This window comes from Paroedura picta, chromosome 1 (genome assembly GCF_049243985.1).
Source record: "Paroedura picta isolate Pp20150507F chromosome 1, Ppicta_v3.0, whole genome shotgun sequence".
NCBI classification, from domain to species: Eukaryota; Metazoa; Chordata; class Lepidosauria; order Squamata; family Gekkonidae; genus Paroedura; species Paroedura picta.
This window is the reverse complement of record NC_135369.1, coordinates 29,020,172-29,034,985: the sequence shown is the minus strand read 5'-3', so window position 1 is coordinate 29,034,985 and position 14,814 is coordinate 29,020,172. Positions and strand designations below refer to the sequence as shown.

Genomic DNA, 14,814 nt, shown 5'->3' with positions numbered 1-14,814 from the left:
GTGTCCATGAAAGCAGTGCCAATCATCTTTGTACTATGAACCAAGCTTGAACTTTAAAGCTGCAAAAAACTGTGGCAGCACTAATGTAATCAGAAATACTTTCAGGGCACACATAAGAATAGCCCAGCTTGATCAGACCATTTCGTTTCTCACACTGACCAATAAGGGACCTTTACAAGAAGCCCAAAGAGAGCGCAAGGGAATCACCTCTCCATAATGTTCCTTTCCTCACTTAGTCCTAGGATGACTAGGTTGACATTGTTCTGTTTTCCAGCTCTACGATTTGAAACAGGATGACTGGAAAATATAGGATTTTGAATGCAATTCCATCATAGGTTTACACAAGAGCTGATTTGTCTCCTGCAATTTCAAATCCCATTAAGCCGACTCATGAGATTACGTTTTTGCACCCAATGCATTGCTTTCCAAGGATGGCCAGACTGAGGCTCTCCAGATGTCCCTGGACTACAATTCCCATGAGCCCCTGCCAACATGCACAAATACATAAATAAATGACAGTCGCACTCCTTCCCCCTACATTTTCCTCTAGGACTAAGCCAATGTGAAAAGCTTCCATCATCATCATGTGCCCTAATATGAAGAAAAAATGGACTTTACATTGAATGGTTGCACACACTATCTTCTAAAGGAAATAATACGTTCTAATCCTTTGTAATCAAGGTAGCATTGCTAACAGCTTGACCCAAGATCTGCTTCTGGGTGCATCTTGGCTACATTCATTGTCATGAAAACCACCACTGATATGTCCATCCCACAGGGCTGTCAGCATGTTACAGTTAAATGGATGTTCTCACCGTGTTTGTTCTATTATTATATTGTTCTACTGTTATGACTGTATTGCCACTGTTCAGTTTATTGTGTTATTTGTCCTGTTTTTCTCCAGTTTCATGTAAACCGCCCTGAGACTCAGGAGAGGGCAGTATATAAATATAATAAATAAAATAAACAAACATAAATATCATGTCCCCCCATGTCATCACTTTTCTAAACTGAAAATGCACACTCTTCAGCCTTTCCTTACAATGTGCCCCAACCAACTAATCACCTTGGCTACCCATTTCTGTACTTTTTTCAGCAGAAGGAGGGGGAGGGAAGAAGAGGAAAATTAACTGCCAGATCTTGTTTTATTTATATCCTGCCATTCAGATAAAATTGCTTGCCCAAGTAGCTCATATCAAAGGAGACAGACCTGCCTTTAGGGTTATAGGCACAAGAGACAAGGTATATCAGGGAAGGTGAGCAGGCAAGGGTGAAGTTCACCATAACTTGGAGATCAGAGGAAAGGCTCACATTGCCCAGTATCCTATTTCTACCTTCATGCTGGGAAGCCCACACATAGGCCATGGCGAAGACAAGCCTACTCCTTCTGGCCTTACACAACTGCTGTTCACAGGCATGACAACCCTAGACAGCACCATTTTTGCACCCCCAGGGCTTGTGGGCACAGAAGCTACCAACTCCTACTCTCAAGGGCTAAAGGGATTGTCGCAGAGGATGCACAGTCTCACAGGTATGTATTTACTTGGACATCCTAAAAGTACTGAACTTTTGTACTATAGAATGGAATGAAAGCTCAGAGGAAGCAGCAGCACAGGTTCAACATAAACATCTCATCTTTTAAAGATCAGGGCATAACGAGCTATATGAGCTGTTAACTTCTTATTCCACACCATCCTAGACGCCTTGTCAACAAGCTAATATCACTGAAAAAGGACAATCCTATAGACTATCACCCTCCCTTACAGGGAAAGCTCATTAATGAAAACTCAAAGCCCCTCAAGCCATAGAGTTGATAGCACTTTGACATCACGTTTCTCGGGAACACAAAGACTATGGGAAACAACTGGCCATCCCCATTGTAGTTAAGCACAAGTGCTAGGTTATCAGGAAAAGGATTAAGGTTTCAGGGATACAACTGCAGCCAATCTGGCAGGTTAGGATGAGACTAAGGTCACTAAGCAGATTCAGATTCAGGATTCAAACACAGGTGTCCCCAGATGTTAGCTAGGCACTCTAACCACTATGCTACTCTGGCTCTCAAAAACCCTGCTTATTTTACCTTTGCCTCAAGACTAACATAGCTACCTCTTTGATATATAATCACCACACACAGTCTCCAAAAGCAAAAAGGACCCCTATGGTCCATAATTAAAACAAAATCTCTTCACATGATGCAATATAAAGAATGATTTTCAGGCTGGAAAACAGGGAAGACTTCTTGCCCTCTGGGCAAAGATCTCTAAGGCTCATCTTGAATTTTTTTCATTTATTTTTTCATTTATTTGTTAGGCTTCTAGCTACCCCTTTCCAAAATGGTCTCTAGGTGGCTTACAACAAACAGATAAACTCCCCATATAATAAAAATTAATACGTTTAAAAGTATAAACTTAATCCATTTTAAATTATTACTTGCTGTCAGAGATTGTTTTGGCTGAAGTACCTAGAGATGGAACCTTCTGCAAGCAAACTGTGAACTCCCTTGTTGAGCTGTGACCCATGACCTCTACCATCAATTTTGTAGATTGATTCTTTAAACTGCTTTGAGGTATGCATTATGACAGGCAAAATTGGATATAAATTATGTAAATAAATGAAACAAGGCAAAGATGTCAAATGAACAAGCTGATTAACATAAATATACACTATGTTAAGTAAAGGTCAAGTTTAAACAGAAGAAACAACGTCAGCATTTTCCAAGATTGATCGGTTTAAGCAGCCATCAAATTGATGGAGAACGGACCTGCAACTTATAGGTACAGAATCTTATGGAGACTTCAGAAAAGCTGAGCAGAATCAGAGAGTTTTAAGGAAGCCTCCTGAAGAGGAGGGGAAACAAAACGGAAGCCCTCAGCAATGAACCAAGTAGATCTTGGAGCACAGAGAGAAAGCATGGCAGAAATAGTTTCTAATGCAGCCTGAAGGCAAAAGGAGTCACGTCATGTGGTACCTTCAAATGCTGAAGTCAGAGCAAAAACACCAGATAATCTTGGGAAACAGTCTCTGCAAGTACATGTAGTTTTAATAGTCCCCAAAACTACTTTCACTACTCCTGAACATATCAGCAAATGATGCCAATCCTTTCCTAACAAATTCAATCAATAACTCTGAGAAGATAGACAAGTTCAGAACAGGGAAAAGTACATCAGTTTCAACAGTCTAATTTTTTTACTGATTGAGAACGTCTGCCTCCATAGTACCAAATGTAGTAGCCAAGGGTATCATGGGCACCCCAATATATTTCCCAGGGCCTACTTGCTTCTTCCCCAAAAAGCCCTTCTTTCCGGTAAGCTAAGAGCTAATCCTGACCATCTTCCACTTCACTGAAGTAGGTGGTGCATCAGAGGAACCCAGATAGTATCCCTGCTGTGTCTGTAGGAAGCACTGGTTTCGAAACATCTGCCTCTGTTGTGGAACTTCTGAATGTTGTGTGATTGGACCCACTCCTCCCATGGCAGCCATTTTGTTCTGGATTCCAGGATCTCCTAACAGTTCAACATTGGGATTGGGAACCCTCATGATCACAATTAGCAGGAAATCAGCCACTCTCTAGTTTACTTCATTTAGAACAGTGGTCCCCAACCCCCGGTCCAAGGACCGGTACCGATCCGTAGATCAGTCGGTACTGGGCCACGGCTCCTCCTCGTCCTCCTCCCCGGCTGCTGCCTCGGGGGCTGCCCTGCCAGTCTGCCGCTGGCTCAGCTTTGGTGCTCTATCGCGGCCGCCATGGTTGGGGCTCCCTCTCGGTATGGCAATGCGCAGCTTCTCCTGGCAGCAACCCCCAGCGGGCGGCGGGAAGTCAGGAGCGCCGGCAGGACAGCAAGTGGAGCAGGGGCTCAGGCGGCAGCAATGTCCCTCGGCAAAAGACTACCCCCCCACCCGGACCTCAGTAAAATTGACAAGCGTTGACCAATCCCCGGTGATGAAAAGGTTGGGGACGACTGATTTAGAATACTTGTGCTGCCTTTCCACCCAAGAAGAACCCCAAGGTGTCGATTAAACACATTTAACAAGGGAGTAGGGGCAATAACAGCAACAGCAGTTTACTGGGCTGAAATATCTCTGCAGTCAAGCATCTCCTCTGGCCAAGTGCAGAGGGGACAACTGGAGGGCCTGGGGCCATACCAAGTAAGCCAGTGGTCCCCATGATATGGTGGGAGCTCTTTTTTTAAAGGTTTTTCCTGCCTCTAAGATCTGTTTTTCCACCAGAGTTCACTTCCACACTCAAGTAGTGGATACTTTTTAAAATTCTCTTCGCAACGGAGTTTTACGGAGAAGCTCTTTAATCACGAGCTGGCTTGATGTCCCTTGAATTTCAAATATTCTGTGCCAGGATTTCTCAGCCTACGACAACATACATTAAATACATTCTCATACATTCTCCAATTTTGCAATATTCATCTGTGAAGGCTGCTACTTTCATCTGAAACCCTGGATCCAATAAACCCTCTAGAATATTAAGCAAGTAGTTATTCGGTCCATTTGTATCCCACTGTTCCTCCAAGGAGCTCAGAGCAAAATTTCCCCCCGACCTCTATTTTGTCCCAGCCCCCTTAGGAGGTGGGCTATGCCAAAAGATGATGCAATTTTGGCATCTTCCCAGAATAACCCTGTAATGTAAGAACACTTTCCCAGGAGTCAGCCCCAGTGAACAGACTTGAGTGGGTGTCAAGATCCTGATGGCACATATTCTTGCCATGAAGGTTCAATAATCTGTGTTGCATTTATACATGTGTTAAAGTGCCATTTACTTACTGTGTTTGACCAGAGAATGGGGCCTGCTGGGAAATGTCTTATGAACTTGGTTATTTTAATTTTCCAATCCCAGAGAGGCTTGCAGTAAAATTCCAAAGACACTCCTTTGAATCTGCTGGTTATCACCTGACCTTGGTTGGCAGGGACTGTACTTTTGGTATGTCTTGGATAGTTTGCTTTATCGCTTTCACTTTGGCTGGGTTGCAGCATGGGAACATTCAGCTATAGCGCCTCTCATTTTGTGCACCAAAGGAGCAGCCATATAGGTAGGCAGGCTGTGCTAACTTTAGTTTTCGCAAAGAACATCATGCACCTCTTTTGCCAATCCTTTCAATAAAGATATTTCTTCAATCAAGAGTCTGCTTATTGGGGAAGTCGACTGGCCACTGGTCTGCTGCCTCAGCCCAACACGGCTACCCAACTGATTTACTATAAGGAAATTTAGGTTGCTGTCAACAAAGGTATTTGTGAAGAACAGGCAAGGAGGAAATGTGGGAGTTCAAACTTGAGAAAACACTCAGGCCACACGCAACATGTTGCTCTTGTGGTTGGAGCACTGATGCTGTGGCATCATGCAGTTTGGGTAACTTTTCTATCCAAACTAAATATCAGAGGAAATGCATTGGGGCGCCCATGATGCCCCTGGTTACTAATATCATCCCTTAGTTCCAGATGTCACATTCTACATGCACATGCTCTCTGATTAAAATCACAGGACCTCAGCAAACAGGAAAAAACTCCTCGGGGTAGTTAAAACCAGTGTATTAAAAAAGCTCTTTGTCAATGGATTGATTCTCTGATTTGGTACAAGCCAGTTTCATGTTTACTTGTCTTCCTTTGCTTTTTATGTATTTACATACATATAATAATAATTCCGGACGGCTTTTCTTTGCTGCAACTCAAGGCAGATTTGAATATACACAAAATGACTCGGTATTCTCCATCATATCTGTATAACCTCCCACCACCACCAAGGGCAATGCAAGGCTGTTTTAGTGGGGGAAAATTAGCACTTAGATTATCATTTTATGGCCATGATGAATTGTTTCCAACTCAAGCAGGAGAGCGTTAATGGCATCTTCCCATCAATGTTATAACATTAAGATAAGATACTATTTTTTTTTTCTAATTGGTCCTTTTTCATTCATTGCTTTAGGATGCTTTGGGCTGATCCTGCGTAGAGCAGGGGGTTGGACTAGATGGCCTGTATGGCCCCTTCCAACTCTATGATTCTATTCTGCAAGAGGCAGAATTGCTAAACTGAGAGAAATGTAGAATTCCTATTAAGGAATTTCCAGTGTGCAGTTTGCCTGTAAAAAGCAGTCAGAAATAGAGGTACCAATTTGAATCACGCTACAGTGTTGGTGTGCGTGTTTTAACTTTTTCTACAATGGCCTTCAGTAGCTGCTTTAAGCCTGAGATGTGGTAGAGAGAGATCACTTCTCTCTTTTCCCAACAAGGTTTAGACCAGACTATGACATCTTGCGATTTTTATGTGATGCCTCTATTGATACAACCCAAGACTGCATTTGCTTTCTTTACCGCCATATTTGAAACTCCTCATATTTAGCTTATGGGGCCACAAGTATCCCAAGATCGCATTCACGCACACTGCTACTCAGAATGCATGTTTCTGAGTGTTGTGACCTAGATGCAAAAGCTACTGAATTGCATCTTGTTCTCATTTGCCTACTTTCCCAGGATGTTCAGAGCTTACTGAACGCTATTTCTGGGGTGTTGGCTACACCTCCCACTTTGATGCCATCTGCAGATTTAATTAGTGGTCCTCCCACCCCACCCTCCATCCAGAGCTTAAACACTCATGAAAATGGACTCAATCAGATCTTGACTTCATCAAGGTCAGTATATCATCTACTCAGACTGCTAGCAGCTCCCCAGAGTCTTTCACATCACCTACTGTGTGGCCCTTTGAACTAGAGACAGCACGGACTGGCCCTGGGACCTTCTGCATGCAAAGCAAAGACTTTTGCACTGAGCCACAGCACTGGATAGTTCTTCATATATAACAGGCGAAATTAATTATGAGCAGGAACTTTAATTACGAGCAGGAACTTGTGGAGTTTTCAAGTCCTGCTGGTCTCACCTTGCTTAACCCAGCAGCTGGAAGCTGCCATGTCCTGCAACCTACAACCAGAGGGCTGCCTGCCAAGATTCTCCCAAGGAGCTCATAAATCATCTTCAGCATTTTGGATTGCAAAGAAGTTGCCCTGTGACGGGAGCCTGCTTGTTACATCCCTCGCAACTTATGAAGCAATGGGCCAGGTTACAACATACGTTGAACCACCGCATCAAATACAAAGGCCACGTTAATGCCTTCTCTTTTAGCAAACAGGATGTCATTGTGACAGCCCTTTCCAAACTGCAGAGAACTGCTTCCTAAATAGCACAGAAATCCCACTTACAACAGAATCCTAAAGTGAATCTGTACATTGCTTAACCTGGTATAGTGTGGAGTGGCATCACAGTGGTGTGCATCTAGCAAGTGCAGCAGCAGCAGCAGCAGCAGCAGCAGCACAGGGACCAGATGTTAAGAAGACTGTGCTAAGAGAAGACCCCTGTTAGCCTGTTGACATGCTAACCCCTCTCAGCCCATTCTCATCAACAAAACACTGGGTAAAGCATGAACAAGTGGAGTTAAAAATGCACGCTCCCACACACACAACGCATACATACTAAATTTGTTGCCAGTCCTGGCTCTCTCATGCACCATGCCATTTCTCAGCACAGCTCCTGATAGTCAGGCCATGAATTCTCACACAGGATCTTGGGAACTCTAGGGAAAGAAATACCTTGCACAACCTAGGAGTTATCTGCACAATAGCCAGGGTTCTCCTCCTCTAAGCCCTAAAGGTGAACTGGAGCCTCCACTCCTCCAGCTGGAGATACAAGGATACTGCATTCCATACAGGTAAGCAAGGAGAGACACTCACCGCTGCCAACATCCCCATACATACAACACATGCCAACTGTGCATTGATCTCAGCAACTCTTCTTCCTTCAACAGAGGGTATCAGTCTCTCCCATATAGTATGGGGGAGTCCCTAAAAGCACCAGGGCATTTCTGAAACCCCACCATGCATGAAGAGGCAAAGAAGAAGAAGAGTCAGTTCTTATATGCCAGTTTTCTCTCCCCAAAGGAGTCTCAAAGAGGCTTACAGTCGCCTTCCCTTTCCTCTCCCCACAACAGACACCCTGTGAGGTGGATAAGGCTGAGAGAGCCCTGATATCACTGCTCGGTCAGAACAGCTTTATCAGTGCTGTGGTGGGCCCAAGGTCACCCAGCTGGCTGCAGTGGGGGGGGGGAATCAAACCCAACTCGCCAGTCTGCACTACTAACCACTACACCAACCACATTTCTGGCTGACTACCAGTCACTCCAACCACTGCCACTGCAGGCCAAACCATTTGTGATACTTTTGGTCTTGAAGGATTAAAACCCCAGTAGCAGCTCAGAACAAGTTGTAGACAGAACCCCTACAAAAGACAGCTAATTATAGGCTGGATTAGTACACTATCCAATGTGTGGGGAAAAAACCCCAGCAAGTACATATATGAACTGGAAAAGCACTTCTTGGAACTTCCTTGAAATTAATAAAAGCATCTGATTTTTATGAGTATCTTTCACATGATTTTTTTGTTCTAAATTAATGCTTGAAAAATAGTTAACCAAAATTAGGTAGTTTTTGAATAACCAATGGGCAGATTTCCTTTATTTGAGTTGATTTATTAAAGTAAATGTTCTGTGCAAAACCAGAAGTGGCACCTAGCCTAGATTCCAACAATAGTTGACTGGGAGCGATCTGCCGCTGATCAAAAAGCCACAGAAGCAATTAAACAGATTCCCCAGACCGGTTTCCTCCATTTCCATCTGCTTAGAGAGTTTAAAAATTGTTCCCTGGCACTTCTGCTCCCCGTCAGCCTCACCAACACAACACATACCTATTGTAAGGAAATACTGACCAACCTTACAGGGTTGTTGTGCAAATTATAAGGGGACATATGCACACAGTGAACATTTCAGAGATATGATTATTATATATACAAGTACTGCAGAGCAAAGGTGCAGCCTGAACTCAAGAGGGACAAAACCCCAGCCTGAAACCACAGGATCTCCAGTTGCTTTGAACCCCCGCCTCTTCACAGTCTCTACAATAGGGTATCTTGAGCTTTATCTAAATGCACTTCCAAGTGAGGTCTAGCGCCTGGACCACCCAAAGAGTCAAAGACCACAGCAGCTCTGAGCAAGTGCAGAGAGCAGCAGCTTATCAAAAGCAGCAGTTTAATACTCGTTCTCCTGCCAAGCTCCGCAGCAAAACTTCAAGAGCAGAGAGCGTGACTAAGGCCCTACAAACGTCCTGCTTCACCTTCACCGCACAGAATAGCTAACGGGCGGGCGCAACAGGTACAACTTCCGCGCGAGTCTCTGGTTCGCATTGGTCAAGAAGGGGGGGGGGGGGCTGACTCGTCCACCCCCATCGACTACCCACCCGGGCAGGCCCAGAGACCGCTCGAGGCGCCGGAAGGCTTCCTGTGCACCGGAGCCGACAAGAACACCACCCAGGTCGAACACCACAAAGCGCCGCTTCGCTGCCATCCCCGAGCCTGCGACCCCGCGGAACAGGAGGCGGCGGCAACTTCCACCTTAGGAAAATGCTACCCCGCCACGCCCCCTTTCTTTGAACCCGCCGAAAAACTCTCCTCCTTACACAAGTGAAAGCCACGCCCCCTCTCCGTGCGTGAACTCCTCTAGGTCCTAGTGCGACATGGATCATTACTTAACAAATGCTGGCGGAAAGCGAAAGGCCGCGTTCAGGGCAGAGGGGAAGCAGTAGCACCACCACCCTGCCTCTATGTCTCCCACTCTTTTTTGCCTTCATCATCCGTACTTAGAGATACTGAGCATGTGCTTCAGAGAGAAGACGTGGTGCCTTTGAAGAAGAAGAGCTGGTTCTTATATGCCGCTTTTCTCTACCCGAAGGAGTCTCAAAGCAGCTTACAATCGCCTTCCCTTTCCTCTCCCCACAACAGACACCCTGTGAGGTGGGTGAGGCTGAGAGAGCCCTGATATCACTGCTCTGTGGCGAGCCCAAGGTCACCCAGCTGGCTGCATGTGGGGAAGCGCAGAATCAAACCCGGCATGCCAGATTAGAAGTCCGCACTCCTAACCACTACACCAAACTGGCATGTGTGGTGGTGATGTCTGCGTACAATTCATGGGAATTGTAGTCCATGAATATCTGGAGAGTCACAGTTTGGCCACCCCTGACCTACAATGTGAGGGGCATGAAATTATGCCCTAGGGATGCCAGGGATTCCCCCAGCTTTACAGCTCATCTCCAGGCAACAGATCAGTTCCCCTGGAGAAAATGGCTGCTTTGGAGGATGGGCTGGACTCCATAGCATTATATTCTGCTGAGGTCCGTCTTCTCTCCATATCTTGCCCATTCCCGGCTCCACCCCCTAGCTTCCAGGTATTTCCCAACCCAGAGTAGGCAGCCCTATGTACAGCAGACTGAGGGGAGTTTGGAGGGTCCGGGAGCAAGCCACACTGAATGGTCTCTGCAGTGTTACAACCAAACCTGCAGGTATGACCATAATCCACTATGGATGTCCCCGTATTCCTTACTTTCACAGCTATTATTTGGCAGTTGTTCAGGAGGTACCAATGAATGAGCTAAGAAGAATAGCTCTTGACCCTGCTTTTCTCTACCCCATGGAGAGCGACGAGGATGATCTGGGGCCAAGGGACCAAGCCCTATGAAGATAGGTTGAGGGACCTGGGAATGTTCAGCCTGGAGAAAAGGAGGTTGAGAGGGGACATGATAGCCCTCTTTAAGTATTTGAAAGGTTGTCACTTGGAGGAGGGCAGGATGCTGTTTCTGTTGGCTGCAGAGGAAAGGACGCGCAGTGATGGGTTTAAACTTCAAGTACAATGATATAGGCTAGATATCAGGAAAAAAAAATTCACAGTCAGAGTAGTTCAGCAGTGGAATAGGCTGCCTAAGGAGGTTGTGAGCTCCCCCTCACTGGCAGTCTTCAAGCAAAGGTTGGAAACACACTTTTCTTGGATGCTTTAGGACAGCGGTCTGCAACCTTTTGGCTGCCATGGACCGCTACTCTGGAGAGTGGGGAGAGGGCGGCCCGGGGGCAGCCCCAGTGCAAACGAGCGTGTGCGGACTGCCGCCAAAGCGGCCGCTTAGCTTGCGGCTCGGCAAGCTTCTCTTCCCTCCCCCGCCCGATACAAGAAGCTTGCTGGGCTGCAAGCTAAGCGGCCGCTTCGTCACCCGATTTTCTTGCGTCCTGGCGAGCTTCTCGCTTCGGGCGGGGGGGAAGAAGCCGCTGCCCAGCGCCAAGGCCTTCGCGGCCCGGCACCAGGCCACGGACCGCAAGTTGGGGACCACTGCTTTAGGATGCTTTGGGCTGATCCTGCGTTGAGCAGGGGGTTGGACTAGATGGCCTGTATGGCCCCTTCCAACTCTATGATTCTGTGAGTCTCAAAGCAGTTTATAATCTCCTTCCTGTCCTCTTGCCACAGGAGGCACCTTGTAAGGCTTGTGGGGCGGGGAGAGTTCTGAGAGAACTATGACTGAGCCAGCAGGCTTCTCCAGATTAGAGTCTGCTGCTCTTAACTATGCTAGCTAGGCCTGAGTTGAGTGGTCCCTGCAGAGCTGCCATGTAGAGTTGCAAACTTTGGTTTAGAAAATTCTTGGAGGTTTGGGGGCAATGCCCTGGGTGGGTGGAATTGGGGGAGAACAGAATTACTATCTCACTCTACAACCTCTGTTTCATAATTGTTTATGTCTTCTTCTTACCTGACCTGAGCCAACCGGGAATAGTGGGCTAGAAGAAGAAGAAGAGTTGGTTCTTATATGCCGCTTTTCCCTACCCGAAGGAGGCTCAAAGTGGCTTACAGTCGCCTTCCCGTTCCTCTCCCCACAACAGACACCCTGTGAGGTGGGTGAGGCTGAGAGAACGCTGATATCACTGCTCGGTCAGAACAGTTTTATCGATGCCGTGGTGAGCCCAAGGTCACCCAGCTGGCTGCATGTGGGGGAGTGCAGAATCGAACCTGGCATGCCAGATTAGAAGTCCGCACTCCTAACCACTACACCAAACTGGCTATAAAAATAAAATTAGTATAATATATTATATACCATAGAGTCCCCCCTCCGAAGTGGCCATTTCCTCCAGGGGAGCAGACCTCTCTTATCTGATGGTCAGTTGCCATTCTAGGAGAACTCTTGGCCCCATCTTGACATTGGTAAGCCTGTTCCTGGGACTTGGTGTTCCTTGCCCCCACCTGCCAGTGACCAACTGGAAATTTTCCTTCTAGATGAAATGGATGGGCTGCCCCATCACAGGGTGGAGAAAATAGCTAGGGAGACCTTTGCCTCCCACATCCCAAAATATTATAACTTGAACTTGTTACCCAAGGAAATAAATTCAGGACATATCTCTCCACCACAATGCTTCACAATGAATTTATGGCATCCATGAAAGGTGCTACAGTGACCATTGGTTATAACAGGGGACTAGATAAATTCAATGGCTGTGAACCACAACAGCTCCCCCTCCACACACACACACCACTGGAAACTATGCTGGACTTGGTGGAGCCCTAGGTGTAAACTGCACGGAGCTTTTATTCCAACCCCAGATCAATTCAGTCCCTGCCCTCTACACAGAATACGATTTCCGTTTGAATTTTGGGCAATTTAAATTTTCCTTCTGCAGCAAGAAGGATTATCCGGAGTGACCCTACCTTTATTGTGCGATATCTTGGAGTGCTTTTAATGCTCAATATATTTTAAAATCGCATTGTTTTGAATTTGGGCTCTCCATGATTGGCCACAGGTGGTCATGTGACAAGCCTGCCATAAAGGAGAAGCCCCTAATTTCTCTCAACTTCTGTTGATCTTGGATTTTTTTTTTTTGCCTTCTTCGATCTCCCCTTCAAGAAAAGAAAGTTTTCCCCTCCCTCCTCTGACTTCTTGGATCCTCTCCCCCCTCTTCAAGAAATCAAAGAAAGAGTCTCCGTTTGCCTCCCCCCCCCCTCTTCTGAGCCTCCCTAACCACGTGCAGAACACATTCCTGTTTCAATGGGGAGGGGGGGAGAGGAAGACTCAAGTTCAAATCGATCTGAATTCAACAGGATTAACAATGGAATAAACAAAGTAAGTGCAGAGTCTGCCCAGGAGTGCTGCAAACAGCCGGTGTTGTTGTTTCGTTGTTAGTCTGATTCAGCAAGGTTCTTGCATTCTTAACATAAAGTTGTCTAGGCTCTCCCACATAGCCTCTGTGGGCACTTACAACCTCGTGGGTTCCTTGTAGTTTTGCTTCCAGACTACTAAATTGAGGAGGCAACAATTTAGCCAAGACGGAAGGAACTGGCCTGGCTGTATCACATGAACCGCTGGCACATGACCCATGAACACGTGAACATATGAAGCTGCTTTATGCTGAGTCAGACTATTGGAACATCAAGGTCAGTTTTACCAACTCAGGCTGGCAGCAGCTGTCCTGGGTCTCTGGCCTTTTATGTTACCTGCTCCCTGATCACTGTTCACTGGAGATTCCAGGGATTGAACCTGCTATTTTCTGCATGTCTAACAGATGCTCTCCCACTGTTCTCTGCCTCCCCTTGCTGCCTCTCCCATGGAATAGTACCTGTTGCCGTGTTGTACATGACCTAAACCACCAGTTGGCCAGTCATGATACATTTAGATCAATTCTCCCCTAAAAAAATCTATGGGTCAGCCCCGACAGATGCAATCAGACACACACTTATATCAAAGTAAGCATATAGCCTACTTTTTAAAAAAGCCATTGCTTTGTTTATGGTGTTAATGGGTGCCGATTTATGTATATTAACTAGCAAGAAAGCCCATTGCAACCAGGAATGCAATGGGCGCTAGGACCCAGGGGACACCAGGAGGTGTTTTTTTTTCTGCTGCGTGGAGCTGTGAAAGGCTCCGACAGGGTTTTTTTGTTTTCTGCTGCTTGGAGCTGGGAAAGGCTCCTACAGGGTTTTGTTTTCTGCTGCTTGGATCTGTGAAAGGCTCCTTCCGGGGTTTTTTTTCTGCTGCTTGGATCTGTGAAAGGCTCCTGCAGGGTTTTTTTTTTCTGCTAGCTCTCGTGGGCGTGCCGGCTTGGAGCTCCTACAGGGAGCTGCTGCTTGGAGCTGGGAAAGGCTCCTTCAGGGTTTTGTTTTCTGCTGCTTGGATCTGCGAAAGGCTCCTACAGGGTTTTTTGTTCTGCTGCTTGGATCTGTGAAAGGCTCCTGCAGGGTTTTTTTTTTCTGCTAGCTCTCGTGGGCGTGCCGGCTTGGAGCTCCTACAGGGGTTTTTTTTCCTGCTGCTTGGAGCTGGGAAAGGCTCCTTCAGGGTTTTTTTTTCTGCTGCTTGGATCTGCGAAAGGCTCCTACAGGGTTTTTTTTTCTGCTGCTTGGAGCTGTGAAAGGCTCCTTCCGGGGTTTTTTTTCTGCTGCTTGGAGCTGTGAAAGGCTCCTGCAGGGTTTTTTTTTTCTGCTAGCTCTCGTCGGCGCGGCGGCTTGGAGCTCCTACAGGGGTTTTTTTTTCTGCTGCCTCTCGTCGCGCTAGCGGCGAAAGGCTCCTCCGGGGGTGTTTTTTTTTTTTCTGCTGCCTCTCGTCGGCGCGGCGGCTTGGAGCTCCTACAGGGGTTTTTTTTTCTGCTGCCTCTCGTCGGCGCGGCGGCTTGGAGCTCCTACAGGGGTTTTTTTTTCTGCTGCCTCTCGTCGCGCTAGCGGCGAAAGGCTCCTCCGGGGGTGTTTTTTTTTTTTCTGCAGCTTCTCGGCGGCTGGAGTCTTGTGTTGTGTTTGCGGCGGGGGCTTCCTTGGGGCCGGCCTGACGCGGTGAGAGACGCTTCGCGCCTCTCACCACGTCAGGCCGGGAGCAACTGCGAGCCGCGCTGAGCGCGGCTCGCAGTTGCTGGGGCTGGGAATCGGAGGGACCAATCGGCAGGCGCTTCGCGCCTGCCGTTTGGTCCCTCCGGTTGTCTGTC

General features: G+C 46.9%; 1 protein-coding gene across 2 annotated transcripts in view; it reads right to left on the bottom strand.

Annotated features, from left to right (window-relative positions):
* The window catches only part of EPHX2 (epoxide hydrolase 2), an 82,885-nt gene extending 73,432 nt beyond the window's left edge, over positions 1-9,453 (bottom strand). For both annotated transcript variants that reach the window (XM_077331370.1, XM_077331369.1), the window contains exon 1: positions 9,282-9,453. In XM_077331370.1, coding sequence (XP_077187485.1) covers positions 9,282-9,388 — 107 coding nt within the window. In that variant the 5' untranslated portion in view covers positions 9,389-9,453. The remainder of the gene's footprint in view (positions 1-9,281) is intronic.
* Positions 9,454-14,814: the final 5,361 nt, after the last annotated feature.